Below are 17,933 nucleotides of genomic sequence, written 5' to 3' on the forward strand. Positions count from 1 at the left end.
GTGAGGGGGAGGGGAATGAGAAGCCAATCTCTAGAAAATGGTGGGGCCAGAAAGTACAGACTTGCTTCATACTCCTTTGTGTGCCCTCCCCCACCCCCATTGTTTTCCATTTGATGAAGCATGGGTCCTGTCGAGCTGTGTATTCCTGGCAGGAATTATCCTCTCCATTGAAGAAATGAAATGTATACGTTCTTCCCTTATCCCCTTGCTGGCCTCTCCTCTGTGTTCCCTCCTGTTTAGAAGAAGAGGTTTTTTTTCTTAAAATTTTAAACACACACTGGGCGAGTGCTATCTATACCTGAGTAACCCCACCTCTCTTTCCAACCCAATGCAGCCTTGGGGAGAGAAGCGTAAGAGGGAGGGATCTCCAGCAGAGACTTCTGGGCAGGTCACTGTCCCTTGTTCAGGACCTAGAGGGCCATCCTAAGCTGTCCTGCTTGCCTCTATCTCAGGCTGCTCTTTTCTTGAGTAACTAGCATTCACCATTGTGGCCAAAGAGAGAGACATCTGCTAATGCCTGGTAGCCGGGGTGGGAGGACTGGAGTCTGGTCTGTGCAAACCAGTAGTGCGTTTGCTTTTCCGGAGCCAAACTGTCTATGGGGACTTAGGGAGAAGTTTGACATTGGCAGTGGTGCAGACGAAACTTCCAGGGGCCTGTTTGTTTGCCTTCCAGGGGACCGATTGGTTGTGGTTCCTGGGCATTATTTTTTGTTGCTTGGAGGCTGTTCCTAGGGTCTGTCTCCTTCGCAGCTGGAATTGTTACGAGCACCTGGGAGTTGGGAGAGGGGTAGAGGATAAGGAATCTGCCGGTCAAGGTCTAGTAGAGAAAATGGGGAGGATAACGTGCTAGAAAGACTGTGGAGGTACTGAGGCAGGCAGCCTTGTAGAATCTAGGTGTCTGAGCAGGGTTTCCAGATGTGGGTTTGGACCAGCCTGGAAGTAGGTAGAAAGGTTTCTCTCTGGCTGGGTCCTTGCTGAGAAGTCTTGACCTGATGGGTCACACACATGAATCCATGATAAAGCTGTCTAGTAGAAATTGGTGAGCTTGTGCGATTTCTTTCTAAAGGCCCGGATGAGACCCTTGTCTCTGGGAGTGGGAGGAAGGAAGCTTTGTGCTTGATGGGAGGAGAGAACAGGATTGAGAAAGCACGCCTCGAACCTTCCTTGACCTTGGGAGTTACCTGAGCTCAATGGGAGACTTATAATGGAAGAGAAATTCCAGGCAGTCTGTGATTGAGCCTGACCTGACTAATGATTAACTGGCCGACTGGAGCCTAGACGGGTGACAAGGTGCTGTGGTCTGTCTCAGGCTGGACCATGAAGCCGAGTAGACCATTAATAATCTGCATCGCGGCTGCGAGTCAGCCCTTTGGAATGTGTGGTCTCTTCTCTCGTGCGGCTCGGAGTGTTTCGTCAGAATGAGTGAGTGCTGATAGCTCTTGTGTGTGAATTGACTTTTCTCTTCTCTGCCCGCAGCAGGCTGTCCAGATGCTGTACCTTCCTCCGCAGAAACCGGGGGGACGAATTATCTGGCCCCTGGGGGGCTTTCAGGTAAGAGACTTTCTCTTTTCCTAGAGATCGCCGAAGGCTGAAGGCATGGGGTGGCCTTCAGCCACCCCAGTTGGTCTGGAATTGTTCTCATTTACATATACTTTAAACTGGACACATCCGGTGACTGTGGCATCCTTCAGCTTATCATTCTAGGGTCCTTTTTGTTGCCAGAACCTTGCCCTTCCCAGGAACAGGGACTCTGGAGTCACCTGGGAGCTGTGTTGTGTGCTCAGCTTCAGGGCTATCTTTCAAGTTGAGTGTGTGTGTGTGACTCCTCATGTGAGGTCAGAGGACAGCCTGTAGCTGTTGTTTCTCTCCTTCCCTCCTGTGGTGTGGGCTTCAGGGACTGAGCACACATAAAGCTTGGTGGCTGGCACAGCGTTTATTCTATGAGCTATTTCCTATGGGATCCACCTCGCCCTCCCTCGTGGTTTTTAAAGCAACCCCCGACTTAAGTTACTTCCATTTGTTAACGTTGGCATGATCTCATGTGCTTAAACTATTTTGCTCTTGCACGCATGCCTTGAAGGAGAAGGCATAGCCCAGGTGCAAGATGGACTATGGGGTTCTGGAGCAACAGGGCAGGGCTTGCTATAGATACATTGTTACCCAAGCTGTCCTCAGCTAGACAGGCTTTCTCTGGGCCCTGGAGAGATGGTTGCTGGAGGAGGTGTCCTGGGCGAAGCCAGTGGATTATTATCCCAGAGGGAGGACAAGAGAGGATAATATGGCAACTTCGCTCTGGGAGCGAAGTTCTTTCTTTCCTAAGAATGTTTTCTTCTCTTCCTCGCTCCCTTCCACGTCATCATTATTTCTAAGAACTAGTTAAAGCAAAAGAGGAGAAGAGAACCAAGGGTGGCGAAATTCCAGGACAGTTCCTGGCTCTCATCATAGCTGGCCTTCAGGCCATTGGTGGAGGTCCTGTTTTAGCATCCCTTAGTGGAAGTTACAGGACCTCCCTTCGACCTGTTGCAGGGTGGGTGGGTCCTGGCGACTGACTGTTAAAGAACTTCCCCTATGTGTTGGAAATACAGTTCATTCTGGACTCATGGCCCACTCTCTCCCCTGCAGGAGTGGAGCCTGCTGGGAATGGCTGTAGGGGAGACCCTGTTTGTTTTGATTCCAGTGCAGTGTACTCTGACTTGTTATCTGAGACCGAGGGTATTGTTTATTCAAAGCTTCTAATGAGAACTGAGCAGGAAAAGCCAGGGCCTCTGGGGGGAGCCGAGGAGAGGGGAGCCAGTATGCCCTGGGAAGGCTTCGTGGCTTTCTTTGCTTTCTAAGGCTGAAATGAGGTGAGAGTTCTTGAGAGAAAGAAGAAATGAGAGAGGATGGCTCTGAACAGAGTAACACTCTCAGGATGTTGTTGGCCTGTTATATTTTTTAAGCCCTGGGTGTGCAGGGAGGAGCCCCAGCTTCTCCAGACCACATAAAATAAGCAAGGGAAGTGGAGCTTTTCGGAGGGTTTGTCTTATTGATAACATCTTGTCTGTCTCTACTGGAGGAAATGACGACACCAGGCTGAGAACCAGCGTCCCCCTCCACCCCCCCCCCCCCCCAGAGTTCCTCGCCCCGCCCGAGGAGCCAAGTGGCCTGATCTGGTCAGCTAACCTTGTTTCCCCAAATTCCCAGAGACCGTCCAGTTCTAGAGAGAAGCTGGGAAGCAGCATTCTCTCATGACCCACTCCCTAGACCCCCTCCCTGGGTAACTGCAGCCCCTTAGATGGATGAGGTTCTGCTAGGGTGCAGGAGTGTGTCTTGCAAGGCATGATATAACAAAACTGCAGAAAGGAAAAAAAGGGGGTTGGGCGGGGAGGCCGCCACATGAAAGAGCGTTTGTTTTGAATTTCAGCTCTTGGTTTACTAATTCCCAAGGCTTCGAAGTTGGAGCGCTTTCTTCTTTCTGTACGTAGTTGGAGCCGTGTAGTCACAGTGTGCTTGGGATGGGATTGTAGGAAGAGCTTTTTGGGTTGATGCCAGTGCTTTGGGGGTATCTAGAGTTGAGGTGAAGGAGCACAGAGAGAAACTACCTATACTCTTTGTCCTGTGAATGCCCTCAAAGGGTGGTTTCTTGAGCTTTGCCAGGTTTTATACCTTCTGGAAGGCCACGCCTCCTTTTTACAGAGGTGGTGCTGTGTGTGTGTGTGTGTGTGTGTGTGTGTGTGGGTGTGTGTGTTGTGTAGGGGACTAGATGTGTGTTCTTTGCATAGGCTGAGCTCTTAATAGGCAGGGATTGGCTGAGTGAGACCAGAGAAGATGGGAAGGGGCTCCTGTGGTGGATGCTGGGGTGAGGCAGGGCTGGAACAGGTCGGGCATCAATCAAGGTGGGGGGTAGTGACCCCCCCCTGAAATAACCTCTGGGAGTCTCTTTCACAGGCCCTGTGTGCCGCTTTCCTTCCTGTCCTGCCCTGGCTGAGAGCGAGCTTAATGAATGGGGCTCAGTTTAGGGTGGGAGGAAGGTCGGCAGTGTGAGCCAGGGCTTGATTCTCTTGGCAGGGGAAGAAGGGAAAGAGAAAGCAGCCGAATGTGAAAATGTGGTGCCTTGGAGATGGGGGTGGGGTGTGCTCACAGGCCCGGCCCCTCCTGAAATGCAGGGGTGACTCCTTCCCTTTCCTGCGCCCTTGCAGAGGGCCAGCTAGAGGAAGGGGAGTGGGCGGGGACCTGAGTCCTGAGAGCAGCACTCTGGCTGGCTTCAGGTTGGAATTCCAGCCTTGCAGTGTGTGGGGAGGGCAGGGGGACGACAGGCCAAGGTCCTTGGGGACCTGCAGTGAAACAAACCCCACCCTTGCGAGTTTCCTCAGTCTGGGAAAACGGGACATTTTTAGAAGGCAATAATTTGGTTCCAGGAGATTGTACTTTCATTTCTTGACAGCCGGCTCTCGGAGATAGATGGGTTGCTCCGCGCAGGCTTGTGAGTGTGTGTGTGTTCACACACTGCAGTCAGACAGACAGACAGACAGACAAGTTCATGCGTTGACACTTGAGCAGAGAGATGCCCTGCCTACAGGCAGGGTCTTGAGAGAATCTGGGGTCCTGCTCTGGTGGAGTTTTGTATACTGTGTAGGGACTCGTATTTGGATGGGCTCGGAACTGCAGTTTGGTAGCCTGGGTTTAGCTCTGTCTCTGGGCACCAGTGTCTTTTGGAAGGCATGCAAATCCAGGTCAGGCCCTTGCTACTGCTGCTTGAACCGGAATGAGGCCAGGAGCCCCACCTTGGCAAGAACTGTCATAGCTGGGGAACTTCTCTACAGCTCAGTGGAAGAGAAGGCATGAATACGTACGTCTAGGCCCTCCACCACAGGGAAGAACTGTTCTCAGCTCAGCATCTTTGTGGCCTCTGTCTAAAGAGTGGGGGTGGGGAGGGAGGAATTCTCACAGACTGGGGTGGGGGTGGGGTTGAGGGATGGACATTGGGGACTTGAAGCAGGCAGGGGGTTTAGGGGCATTGAAGAAACCTCATCTCCCGTCTATGTCTATGTAGTCATATTTGTGTGGAGGGGCAGGGGCTATAAGGGGCTCTGCTTTAAGGTCTTAGCTTTTGGTGTCCAGGTTTGGGGAGAACAGATTTTGAGTCAGTACCAAGTCAACTACAGGGACAAGTCTGTCTCCTCTTTGCTCCCTGCTGGCATCTGCCTTAGTGTCTGGGGAGAGACTTCAAAACACACATATATAATCTGAAATGCTGCCCTGGCTCAGTCCACAGTGACTTGGGCTCACACCAAGCAGTTCCCAGGGAAGATGGCTACATTCTGATCTAAGAAAGCCATTCAGCTAAATGTGAAGACGTTTTTATTGTCTGGCATGAGACTGTGATACTGAACTAGAGAGTCTGGACCTTAGGTATGTGATGTTTCCAGGGTCTCTTCCTCAGGCCTGAGACCAGGTAACCTCCGGTTTCCAATACACTTGGAAGTGAGGGTGGGTCTGTCACACACTGAGCTCACAGCTGTTAGCTTGGGGGAGTCCGCTAGCACAGTGACCGGCAGCGACCACCTGTTCTCTCCAGGTCACTTGAGAAATGACTGTCTGGAACTCCAAGAATACAGTCTACATCTCTTTTAAACCAAGTCAGTCTGATGGCTCTAGGCCTGGGCAGCTCACCTGATGCACACCCACACCCTGGTGTAGACCCGTCCTGGGCAGCATGGGGCTGCTGGCTGGCCTCTTCTGTGGGGCCTGAGGTCATGGGCCCCGCCCCTGGAGAACGACTCCCTGATAAACCTCTTTTGTCCTGGAAAGAATGAGGTAGTCAGGCAGGGGTTAAATGCAGGGTGACAGCCTTTAAAAATCTCTGGAGCAAATTTGGGCCGCTCTGCCGGCTAGACGAGATGGCTGCTGCCTCTGCATCCTGTCCCCAGGCAGAACCCAGTCAGGCCAGCGAGGGGGGTGGGGTGGGGCGGGCCCAAGAAGGCCAGGCTAGGATGGCAGTTGGCTTTGGCTGTGGTCCTGCAAACAGCTCCCCCCACACCTCATCCCACTCAGAGCCCGCTGTAGACCATGCTCAGACTTTTGAGAGTTTCAGGGCCAGCAGCAGAGAAAGGGGGACGTGTCACAGATTCATGACAGGATTTGGCTTCCTTTGCTTCTTTCCATAGTAACCCCATAATAATTCTTTATATGGTATGCTGCGTGATAACAGGATTCTCCCTTCAAGTGCTTGAGGATAAGTGTTGACCCCTCTAGCACAGTGAGCAAGTGCTCTACTGTGAGCGAAGGCCGCCCACTGTGAGCTAAGGCCCCCCACTGTGAGCCAAGGCCCCATCCTGTTCCTAGGTTGGTCTTTCCATTCTTCCAGTGTGTGCTTTTGAACTTCGAGCAGCACCTAAGTCTTTCTATTTAATCCCTACACTCGGGAGGCAGAAGCAGTCCGTTCTCTCTGAGTTTGGGGCCAGCCTGGTCTACAGAGTCCAGTCCTGTCAGAGCTGCACGATGAGTCCCTGTCTCAAAGAAGAATAAAAAAGAAAGACTTCTTTTTCAGATATTAGACAACCAGTGTGACAGAATACGATGCTGTTTTTAATGCCAAACATCCTGCCGTACAATCTTTTTTTTTTTTTTTTTTTTTTTTATTGTTCCCGGCCAAAATAAATGATTACCGGAGGCAATCGCTTGGAACCAGAGGTAGAAACAGACAAGTTGTGAGCTGCCACGGTATGGGTGCTGGGAACTGAACCTAGATTCTCTGACATCACAGCCAGTGTGATCTTAACTGCTGCTATGGTGTGCTTACTGTGCGATGTCATTCTTTGAATGGACTCTTGTCACTGACGGCACATTTCATGCTACATGTGTTTTATGACAATTTTTACAGTTGTAGCTTTTAAATGTATTGGGGTGGGGGGTGTTGTCCTATCAGTGAGGAGCAGTGACTGGTGAGGAGAGACGAGACTTCTGGCAGGGGCTGGATCTATTGACAGGTCGTGCAGGTTTCCATAGCACCTGGAGGTCACTGGGACTATTGGTCCATTGATGGCCCTGGAACAGATCTCAGAGCCTAGCTTGCTGGGAGTGAAACAGTGCATCTCAGTATTGAGCGAGCTTGCTTGCTTGCTTGCTTGCTTGCTTGCTTGCTTGCTTGCTTCCTTCCTTCCTTCCTTCCTTGTTTGTTTGTTTGTTTGTTTGTTTGTTTTTTGGAGACAGAGTTTCTCTGTGTAGCTCAGGCTGGTCTCAGACTCAGAGCTCCACCTGCCTCTGCCTCCTGAGTGCTGGGACAAAGGGGCCATCACCTTCCTCATCCTTCCCATTTCCATTCAAGTTGCAAAAGCCTTAAGTAGGAAATTTTTTATAGTTCGTTCCCCAAGTCTGACCTTGCTGTCTGGGGTGGGGGGAAGTACACTTACTCTTCTCCCCAGATGTCGTGTCCTCAGAGGATACAGGGGCTAGCTTCCAAAGCCCACGGTCCATGAGCCATCCCTCCCGTGTTCCCAAGCAGGCAGGTGCCCCTCTGTGGGAGTGTGATCGAGGATACTGTAAGCGTAGCCACTGGGAGGTCACCATTGGCCCTCAAATCTTTCTCGATGAGGATTGAATGGCCCAGCATCTGGCCGCCTGCCTACTGTCACACAGAGGCTTCCTCTCCGGGCTATTTTCAGAGGGAAGATATTATTAACTGCCGAGGCACCGTCCTCAGTGGAGTGGCTCACACCAAGAAAGCTGTATCCTCTTGCCCGGCAGATACATGTTGGTAGGAGGTGGGCATCTCCTCTCCTGTCTCTCCTGCTTCTCCCCCCATGAGGTCACCTTGGGGATCCCAGCCCTTGGCTCTGTTCCTGGAGGAAGCTGTCACTGTAGAAGGATTGCCTGCCTACCTGCCTGCTTGCCTGCTCCTAAAGATGTAGAAAACAATACTGTTGATGTGCCAAGATGGAGACAGGTTGTAGTGAAGTTGAGAACTGGGCAGGGGAAAGGTTTGATGGTGTTTAGGACAGTCATTTAAACCAGTGGTAACCTTCACCTTGTCAGCTAACAGGAAATATTGGGATAAGACAGGAAACTGCGTCACCTCTGTCTCTCTGTCTCTGTCTCTGTCTCTGTCTCTGTCTGTCTCTCTCTCTCTCTCTCTCTCTCTAGAACTCCTGGAAACCAAAAAGTTCACGAAAGGTAGTGTACCTGAGGAGCCTGTCAGACATTGCCCCCTCTGTCCCTGTCCCTCTTCCCTTCCAGGCCCATGAGGACGTTTAGAACGTTTTCTTTAAGAAAGAGGCTGTTTGAGAACTTTATGTTATTTTTTATTATTTAAAAAAATATTTTACCAGAGGGTTCACCCTCAGTTGAAATGTTCACTGTAGCCTTATTTCCCGGTTTACTGAAGAATCTTTTCATGACTTTTTTTTTTTTTTTTTTTTTCCTTTCTTCCTTCAGCTCCCTTCCCCAAATGGTGAGGCCAGGCAACGCTTGGCTGGGAAATAATTTTGGTTTAGCTTTGGCATCCTGAACCCTGGGCCCCACCCAGTGTCATTAGCTCAGTTTTAACTTGCAAAAAAAAATTTTTTTTTTTGGTAAGTGTAGGTAGGAATTTACTCCACTCCTTAGCTGTTTCACACTGCAGTTGTCTTTTTGGAGAGGAAGCTGGCATCGGATGGCTTGGACCTCGGTGCTGTCATAACCCCTTCTCACAGTCCCCGAGGATGGGGCAAGGGGCTTCACACCCCATCGATACAGCTATTGAAATAGGTCATGAGTCCATCGGTCCTTCAGGAAGTGTCCCTCCTCCAGGGAGGGGGGGCAGATAAGATAACAGATCTCTGTATTCATCCCTGGGCATCCGAGTCCTCTCTTTGATGCCCTTGTTCTGATGGCTGGGGATGTGAGACAGTGCTGCCTAGAGCTGGAGAGGAGACCAGAAAGAAAGAGACTGTGTGTGGCTGGCTGCTCTGCCCTCCCTCTCACCCCCACCCTCCCAGCTCTTTTTCTCTCTCTCTCTCTTTTTTTTTCCTTAGCGTGCTTTGTTCTGTTTTCATAACACAACAAGAGCCCTGGGGTGTGTAAAAGCATTGTTGAACACTTGCTGAGGGTAACTTGTCCAAACAGAGCAGGACGCCAAAGCAGAACACTGTGGGCAGGTGGTGTACCCGCAGAGGTTGCCTGGCCGGCGCCTACCTTGGAAACACCTCCCAGCCTGTGCCAGCCACTGGCTGGGCATCCTTTCAGCCCCAGAGCAGGGAAGTCTCTTCCCAATTGTGCAGGGTCCAAGACAAGCCACGGTCCTTCTGGCCGGCTCAGCCGGAGAGGCCCGGTGTCCTTTGCTTCTCCCTGGTGGGAGCATTTCCGCCTCTTCCCTCTCCCAGGTGTGAAGCTGAACGGGCCATTTGTTTTGGGAGAAGCCAGTGTTGTCTGCTGTATTAATTCATCAGTTATTTCCTGAGAAGTTGTCATGTATCATGTTGGAGGATCAGGGTCTAGGTTCCCCAGAGGATGGAGTTAAATTAAAAAGCCTCCTTGAAGGCAGGGGCAGCTTCTTATATAGTTGGCCTGTTCAGCAAAGGCTCTGCTGGGATGGCTGGCTGGGAGATGGGGCAGGCAGGGCATTCTCTCTCTCTCTCTCTCTCTCTCTCTCTCTCTCTCTCTCTCTCTCTCTCTCTCTCTCTCTCTCTCTCTCTCTCTCTCTCTCTCTCTTTTGTCATGAGTCCTGCCTCTGCTTCTGTGAAAAACTGAACCACAGCAAAGTCTGTAGATAAATAAGGTCTCCTCTCTGCATGTTGCCTGATCATAGCAGGAATTCAAGCCACGCTGTCCACTCATCTTGCAGACCCCCTGGTAGCACCTGGGGCCACAGACTGCTAGAAGTGACCTGTGGAACTGGGTTCTTAGTGAGACCACGGGGTGTGTGTGTGTGTGTGTGTGTGTGTGTGTGTGTGTGTGTGTGGTTTACGCAACATTGGGCAGCAGCCAATATTTTGGCAGCTAGAGGAGAGGTGGGATAGTTTCAGAGGTCAGACTACTTCTGAGGTCTAACTCTTGATTGAGAAGCCATGATTGACTTGACCTGGGGTTCCTGGCACATAGCAAACTAAGAATGTATTTATCAAGGTGCTTCATTCATTTCTGCGCTACTCCTGCCCTGTGGGTTCCCGGGGGGGGGGGGGGGTGGGACTCCCAAGGCTCCTGTGAGCTCTGAGGGCCCGCTAATTGAATTATCCTAGAAGCCTCTCTGGTGTCCCTCCCCCACCCCCCGGGGGCTGGGGAGAAGGCTGGGAGAGCTGGTTTGACTTGGAGCCGAAAAGGAAGGACTGGTCCCAACTCCCATTTCACCGTGTGGAGCTAGGACCTTCTCTCAGCCAAAAGACACACAGGTAACCGGGCCAGTAACTGCCGCTGTTGGCTCCTGTATTAGTGAATTTCTCTATAGCCTTTTTCCTTTTTTTGATCTGGGACCTTTGCTCAACAGACACAAATGGATACAGTGCCAAGATAATGACAGTCAGTGGCTACCTTTTTTTTTTTTTTTTTTTTTTTTGTGGGGGAGGGGTGAGGAGTTGAGATCATTGCCCCTAGCTCTTGGGAAGATGAGGGTCATCCAAGCTGTTTGTGAGCACTGCTGTGGTGCATGGGGATTCTCAGCCCAGTGGCAGGCTGCCTGTTAGACAGGGCTGGCCCTCCCCTCATTAATCAGTAACCAAGAGGGAAAAGAAAAAGTTCTCCCTGCACTGGGTGTGCCTACTGCTTAAGGATCTCCAGTTCTGGGGTGTGTGTGGGGGGGTATTTCCTGAAAGAGTCAGAGTTTCAGCATGCTCCCCTCCCCCACACATTTGCTGTCCCCACATTGTAGGTCCTAGAGAGACCGACTGTGGCCTGAGAGAGGGGAGCATGGCCATGGAAGGAGCCATTTTTGTGTTCTGGACCTTGGTTTGCTTTCGAGAAAAGGGCCTGGGCTTAGTCGCCAGATTCCCCTCTCACCCTCAGATCTGTGATGCTTTGACTCCTAGATTTGTGGTTGGGGGGGTCGGGAGGTGCTGGGGGGGTGTCTGGGGAGCCATCACCAGCCTCTTTATGCTTTCTACGTCTTGACTTGCAAACTCTTCTAAGTTTCTGTGAAAATGGAGGACCCTCCCTCTGCTCAGAGTAAAATGCACGTGCATACACGCTGCCGATGGTATTTCTGGGAAGCTTTTTCCCTCCTCTTAACCCAAAGTCTAAAAAACCCCGTGTTTAGGAGAACAGGCTCACAGTGATACATAGAGGCTTGGGAAAATGGGGATTCCCTTTCCATCCTGTGCTGGGTCTCGAACCCAGGATCATCAGCACAATGCAGACATTGTACCCAAGAGCGGTCTGCCTGCTTACCCTGCCTTTCTGTGGTAAAATACACTTAATTTAACCACCGATTTTTTTTTTTTTAAAGTGTATATCCCACACAGAGAAAGCAGCGGGGTAGGGGTGGGGGTGCTAATGTACTAGCCAGGTTGGAACCCACATCATGTAAGGCCAGGAAATATTTAGAATCATGGATCACCCCACAGAAGGGTAGCCGTGCACGGTGGACTCCAGATCCCTTGGTACCACTCTGGCTTATAAGAGGACTCTCCTTGGAGCCTTCCATTCCCACGGGCTCCCACACGAGGGGGGGGGGGCGAGGGTTAGGCCGGGAGGCTCAGGTCTAGGAGGTCCTGGGTGCTTTGGGGGTGAAAGGGCTAGGATGGCTGGGCAGTGAGTGTGTCCAAGCTGGGGAGGTTAGATTACAGAGGCAGACAGAAGTAATGATTAACTTTTCCAGTCTGCACACAGTCTCCAGGTTGTCTCTCGGTTGTTTTTCCCCTGTAAGTACAGTGCAGCCCTGGCCTGGCCAGCCCTGGGCCTGGGTTGTAAAGAAAAGAGGAATGAGGGCTGGGACTGAACTGGGGAGGAGGGAGCAGGGAGGAGGGAGTGGGGAGGAGGGAGGGGGGCCTTTCTTCCATCAGCTCCTGCGCTGGAATTTATTGGCTGGAATGCTGTAAATATTCAAAATGCCTTCCCGTCCAGCAGTTTTTCATAATCCTTGTGGAACAAGGGGAGCCCGGGGAGGAGAGGATGCGAAGGACGCTTGTTTCTCCCAGTTTTTTCCTGTCATCTGGCAGTCTTCTTACCTGCTAGAAAAATACTGAGTGGACGGAGAGTCGGCAGCTTCTGGGGACTGGGGTCAGCATGGCCTGGGACTTTATTAAAGTGACATCTAGGCAAAAGCAGGCAAGATGGTTTTGTGTTCTGTGGGCCTGAGAATCTTGGCCCTTTTGGGAAACTGATTCAATGTATCCCTTTATGTTAGAAAGGAGATTTAGCACACAAAGGAATGAGTTTTATTGTGGCATTCTGGGGCCTGTGTATACCATGCCGTATCAAGGGTCTTATTGAACTTCCAGCATGCAGCTAACATACTTACTTAGAATGGTTGGTGAAAGAAGTAAAGAGAACTCTGGTGGCGCCTTTACCCTTCTTTCTGCCAGATTCTTGGGTGTACATTTATCAGTATCCGGAGCTGGCGTTGCAGTTGACAATCCAGGTCTGGAATTTAGGAGCCCTTCAGACTATCTCAACGCGGCTGGTGGGTAGGTGGGTGAGGAGTTGTCTTTCTTGGACCTGCAAGTGGACTTTGTCATAGTATTAGCCCATCTTTCATGTTTTCTGGGGGGCCGGACTGGCTTCATACCAAGACATAAAGTAGGCAAAGTAGACGATACTGTCTAGATCTGGGGGCTACAGATGTTCAGTTGCCAAAAGTAAATAAATAAATAAACAATGACACAAAACCCTCTCACAGGAGATGGCTGCTGAGTTATTCTCAGAGTGTGTGTGTGTGGGGTCATGGTGGGAGCTTGGTCATCATGGAGGGGGGAGGGGAAGAGCCTTGTAGGCAAACCCAAGAGGTAATTAGGCTGGATACACACTCACCAGCAGCCAGAGAGGCCATTTACTGTAAATATTATGAATGGAGTTGGCTGGGTTGGGAGGCCCCACCCTTCCTCTGAGCCACTCGGAGCTGGGCAGAGCCGGTCTCCTCAGACAGCAGCAACAGCAGCAGCAGCAGCAGGGTACATGTTATAATTTGCATGGCTGAACACAGGGCCACAGGAAGCCGCGTCAGCCCAACTGGCGAGACAGAAAGGAGCTTTTGATTCCCGTGGCTTCCCTCCTGGGCCCTGCTACCCCGGTCTAGTCTCTGGTGGCTAAATGTGCTCTAAGGAGAGACCCCGGAGTTGGGGGCTTCAGCCTTGGACCTTAAGAGTGGGGGCAGTGCAGGGTAGCACGCCTTAGAGCTAATAATCGTGATTCATCGTGATTGGTCTAAGGACCAAGTTACTAATCACCCTTCTAGACCAGCAGGCTGTGTGGAAGCTCAGGGCACTGTACAGGAGGGCAGTAGAAGAGAGGCTGCAGGGTGGGCCCCGGAAGTAGGAAGCTGGTAAGAGACCATGTTTTGGGGGCACCACTCTTGAAAAAGGAGATGAGTGAGTGACGAGAAAGAACTCGTTTGGAAATAAAGAAACAAACAAAACGTTGGTTTAGAGGTGAGCGTGGCGAGGTTTTTTTGACTCCCCTTTTTCTCTCCTTAGGCTGTTTAGTTTTTTTTTACAAGTTAAATGCAAAACTGCCCAACTCCTTCCCGAGATTTTTTCTTCCTCTCTAGAAGGTAGTGGGGAGATATATGGAAGCAAGCGCTCATGGGAACTGCTGATAGCTTGGGTCACATCCGTGCTCTCCATAAAGTGAGTCCAGGGGCCTGTTTTGCCCAAACTGCTTTCCTCTAATTTATAGACAGATCAAAGTGAGAAGCCCCAGGAAAGCGAGCTACAGAGTGACTTGCTGGCCAGGAAGCTACTGCACTTCCCTCTCCTTGGCGTAAAGCAACTGGACCCTTAACTCAAGTTTTCCCTTAGAGGAATAGGAGAGGACTTTCAGAACGAGGTATTTAGTGGCCCTGGGTAGCTCACCTTCTGATAGCCTGGGCTTGGATCCCAGCTTTATTCTTAGGCCTGTGAGTTGGGCCTTCTTGCTCTTGAAGTCATAGGATGGCGATGCCACGCAGTCTCAGGCAGATAACCTGAGCCATTTGGAACATAGAAAGGCTTACTGGATGTTAGCACTGACCTTTTGAACCTGTGTGATTGGCAGGTGAGGGTCCGCACCTTCTCAGTAGTTGAAGTTAGAGTTGAGGCCTCTGGGTGTGTGTAGCATACCACGGGATGGGCTACCCGCGGTCACTTTTGCAATGGGTTGCCTTAGTAACTCTGAGGCTGGTCCAGGGAGATTCTGGTTTAGGGTGAATTTAAGCATCCCGCCGGAGTTGGAATGTGCCATGATTGGGGGCGGGGACCTAAGACTCATTTAGGGATCCAGCTGGATTGGACCCAGGAATTTGACTGAGTACCCGGGCCTTAGAGGAGATTCCAACACGCTCTGACCATTCATCCCAGTCCAGTGTGTGTGTGTGTGTGTGAGTGTGAGTGTGTGTGTGTGAGTGTGTGAGAGCTTTCTCAGTGTAGTCTGTGGCCCTCAGACTTCACTCTAATCGGCTTGGTGAGAGGGGGCCGATTCTCAGCACCTTCATTGATGGAGAGTTAGCCTGAAGCATTTCAGCTTTCTTAAGTAAGTTGCTCCCAAGTCCAGAGCTATCCCGAGCTGCCGTGGGACCTTCTGGAAGTTGTATTTCTACCCGAGTTCTCCATGATTTCTTCGCATGGCCGGTCCAAGTCAATAAACCACATAGCTTTCCCTGTAGGCTGTGGGGTTTGATCATTTGCCTCACAAGAAGGAAGCTGAGTGTCCTTATCATGATGCAGGGTGATCCTAGGTTGGGGGTTGGGCCCTCTTCTTTTTTATCCTTTGTCCTGGGATGGTTTGAGTCCACTCAGTTTCTCAATGGGGAGGAGCCGGGCAGTGGTGCTGTTAACCTTTGAGATGTCTGCTGTAGAATGGGACTAGGACTGGTTGGTGGCTCTCGGGTGCTGAGGAGGGAGGACCCTTGACCTGAGGCGGGTGAGGTGTGGTAGTCAGTGTTTGTGTGTTCCAGGTTGCTGGCCCAGACTTTGTGTCTACTCGTCTGCCCTTTGTTTGCCCTGACATTGGTGAAAAGGCCTCTGGGAGGGAGCAGGGTTGTTCCTTAGGCGGCCTTCCTGTCCGGATTGGCTGTGTGGGAGGAGCTCGAAGGCTGGCCTACCCTCAGGTTTTGGCAGAAAAATAGGACTTTACAGTCCAAGTGCCTCACAGAGGTGAGAGTGCGTGAGACCCTCCTCCTTAGCCATCTCCTACTCCAGCCAGCCACCCCATGTCTTTCTTGGCGGTTGGGAGACAATTAAAACCTTGTGAGTGCCCGTTGCTGTGGCTCTGTCCATTCTGGCTTCATTTTGTAATCTTGTTTTCTGTCACAAGAGATCTGAACACCAGGACTCTCCCATGAGTGCCTGTATGTGAACCCCACTGTTGGGTGTATCTGTCTAGTTGGAATCCTGTTGTTTGTGGGTGACCCCATAGTCTTAACTCATTTCTCTTCACACCTTTAAGTTTTAGTTATTTACTTATGTGGTTTTTTTGTTTTGTTTTGTTTTGTTTTGTTTTTAATTTCGTGTGTGTGTGAGCACAAGGGTACAGTGTTGTACATGTGGAGGTCAGAGGTCAGCTAGTTCTCTCCTTCCACCATCTGGGCTTCAGGGTGGAAGGAGTTCAGGGCGTCAGGCTTGGTTGTCAGTAGGCCTACTGGGTCATCTTGACAGCCCTGTCTACCTTTAAATGGTGGCATCTCTTCTGTACCTAACGGGTGGCCTAGGGTGCCATTGAGGTCCCAAGTATAAGAGGCATTCGTGAGTCTGGTCTACAAGTGTCTGTTCCTTGGGGACAGAGCCACAGCTCTTCTTGCTCAGCGGTCTTCCCAAATCCTCCCTCAGGTCTCTACTGCTCCCTTCCCTTTCAAGGGAAGATTTTATGCATTAGGAAAATGGGGGGTGGGGGTGGGGAGGTGCAAACACCTTAATGGGATTTCAGATCTATTCAGCACTTTTTCTGGTATTGCTTCCAAAAGGGAAAAAAAAAAATCCCCTCAGCTGTAATAAAAAAAAAAATTGTGAGCAGGCATCTGATTACGGAGCTTTTCACAACGTAGTTTCTCTTTTGGGTGCTTTAGAATGAGTACGCCGCCGTTTAAACACAAGCCCCTGTACAGTTTCTGGGGAGGAAAAGTTGCAACAAAAACACCAGAAAGCTTATAAAGCTGGGAGAATCCGACGAGTGGGAGTCTGTTCGCACTGGGAATGTGAGCGGTGAAGCCAGCTTTGGACTTCCTGTTCTCTCCCCATCCCTTTTGCAGGGACCAAGACTTCGCTGGCCCTGCCCATGTGTCCTGGGAAACTCTAGGGGAGAAATCCCTACCCTCACCTCTGTTGGAAGACTGGGCTGAAGGCCCAGCTTAGGTATCTGTTCCACAGAGAAACGACGTTGGGTCTTTCCCATAAGTGAGCCCAGCCGGCCATTTTTCAGGCCAAGGTGGGCATTTGGGTGATGCTGCGGTTTCGTAGTGCCCGGCCGCCCTGCGTTCTCAGACGGTGTGTGACTTCTGCGTTGGGGTGCGTGCCGAAGGGTTTGCCGGGGTGGGCTCAGAAATAGTCTGGGCAAGACAAGGGGAGTGTGGAGCTGACCTGTGTGGGGCTGGAGACAGGGAGGAGCAAGCAGGGGTCTCCCTGGAGCTCGTTGAGGGGACACCCACACAGTACCATTTATCTGGGCTGGGCCATTAACCTCAACAGAAAAGGGCTTTTTCCTGGGGATGTCTGGCGGCAAATTGCTGGGTAGACTGGCTGTGTAGATGAAAGAGAAACCCAGGCGTCTTCCCCTCCTCACTCCCTCTCTCCCCACGGGCCTCAGGCTCCAGCCTTGCCCAGTTTGCACTGTCCCAGAGGCTTGCCTGGCAGACAGGACCCTCACCCCTTGCTAAGGAGGCCAACAGGCCTGGCATGGGGAGCAACTTGATCCCAGGCTCCTCCTCCTCTTTCCTTCCTTCCTTCACATTCCCTTCCCCCTATCCTTGCTGTCTGGTGCCAGGTTTCAGTGGGACTGGGCTGCATGAAACAGGCATTGTGAGGCCCCTCTTGAGAGTCTCCCCAACCTCCCCCCCCCTTCAGCTGCTCCCCAAGCTTCCTTTCCCTGTCCGGGTTTCTTGACCGAAGTTTGGGACACTTTGGGGAGCACTCTTGTGCCCAGAAGTGTATTACTTTGTTGGACTAACTTTCAGGGCCGTTGGTGTGGCCTTCAGAGCTGCGCTCCCTCTCTGCAAGAAAGAAAGTTCAGAGCTTGCCAGTGCTCACGAGTTTATTAGCAGTTGATGGATACTTTGCAGAAACAAGTTAATGCCTGATGAGTCACCTTCTGCTCGGAGCCCTCGTCCCTCTCTTGTTTTCCGTCCTTTCTAGTGTGTGCGGGCACAGACACTCCACCATCACAATCACACACTCAGACACACACACACACACACACACACACACACACACACAGTCTTGTATGCTCGGGATGTGGGTCCACGGCAGTGGGGTCAGGGGACAGTGCAGGTCTGTGATGGTGATTTTTCAGTGGCATGGGATTCAGGAAAGGAATCCACCACTCTGTCTTGGCATCCTCCTTGTGTGTAACTGGGCATGCAGGCCAGTTAGAGGGGTGTGTCTGTAGTAGGAGGCAGCCACTCAGGATTTGTGTGTATGTGGCTACCTTTGTGGGTTGCACAAATAGACAGACTCACACGTGGGACTCACAGTGACTCCTGCTTTGGGGGGGGGGGGAGAGAGTCTGAGTTCTAGTTTGGGATTCCAGGGGTGGGTTTTTCTTACTCTGGGGTCAAGAGGATGGCAGAGATGGGCTGTGCACACACACACAGAGAGAGAGAGAGAAAGAGAGAGAGAGAGAGAGAGAGAGAGAGAGAGAGAGAG

General features: G+C 51.3%; 1 protein-coding gene across 2 annotated transcripts in view; it reads left to right on the plus strand.

Annotated features, from left to right (window-relative positions):
- The window catches only part of Smad7 (SMAD family member 7), a 28,646-nt gene that overhangs the window by 6,954 nt on the left and 3,759 nt on the right, over positions 1 to 17,933 (plus strand). The window contains exon 3 of one of the 2 annotated variants that reach the window (XM_021214533.2): positions 1,477 to 1,551. In XM_021214533.2, coding sequence (XP_021070192.1) covers positions 1,477 to 1,551 — 75 coding nt within the window. The remainder of the gene's footprint in view (positions 1 to 1,476; positions 1,552 to 17,933) is intronic. The other variant, XM_021214534.2, reaches the window with a different exon arrangement.

The sequence above is a fragment of the Mus pahari genome, chromosome 15 (assembly GCF_900095145.1).
Source record: "Mus pahari chromosome 15, PAHARI_EIJ_v1.1, whole genome shotgun sequence".
In the NCBI taxonomy this organism is placed as follows: Eukaryota; Metazoa; Chordata; class Mammalia; order Rodentia; family Muridae; genus Mus; species Mus pahari.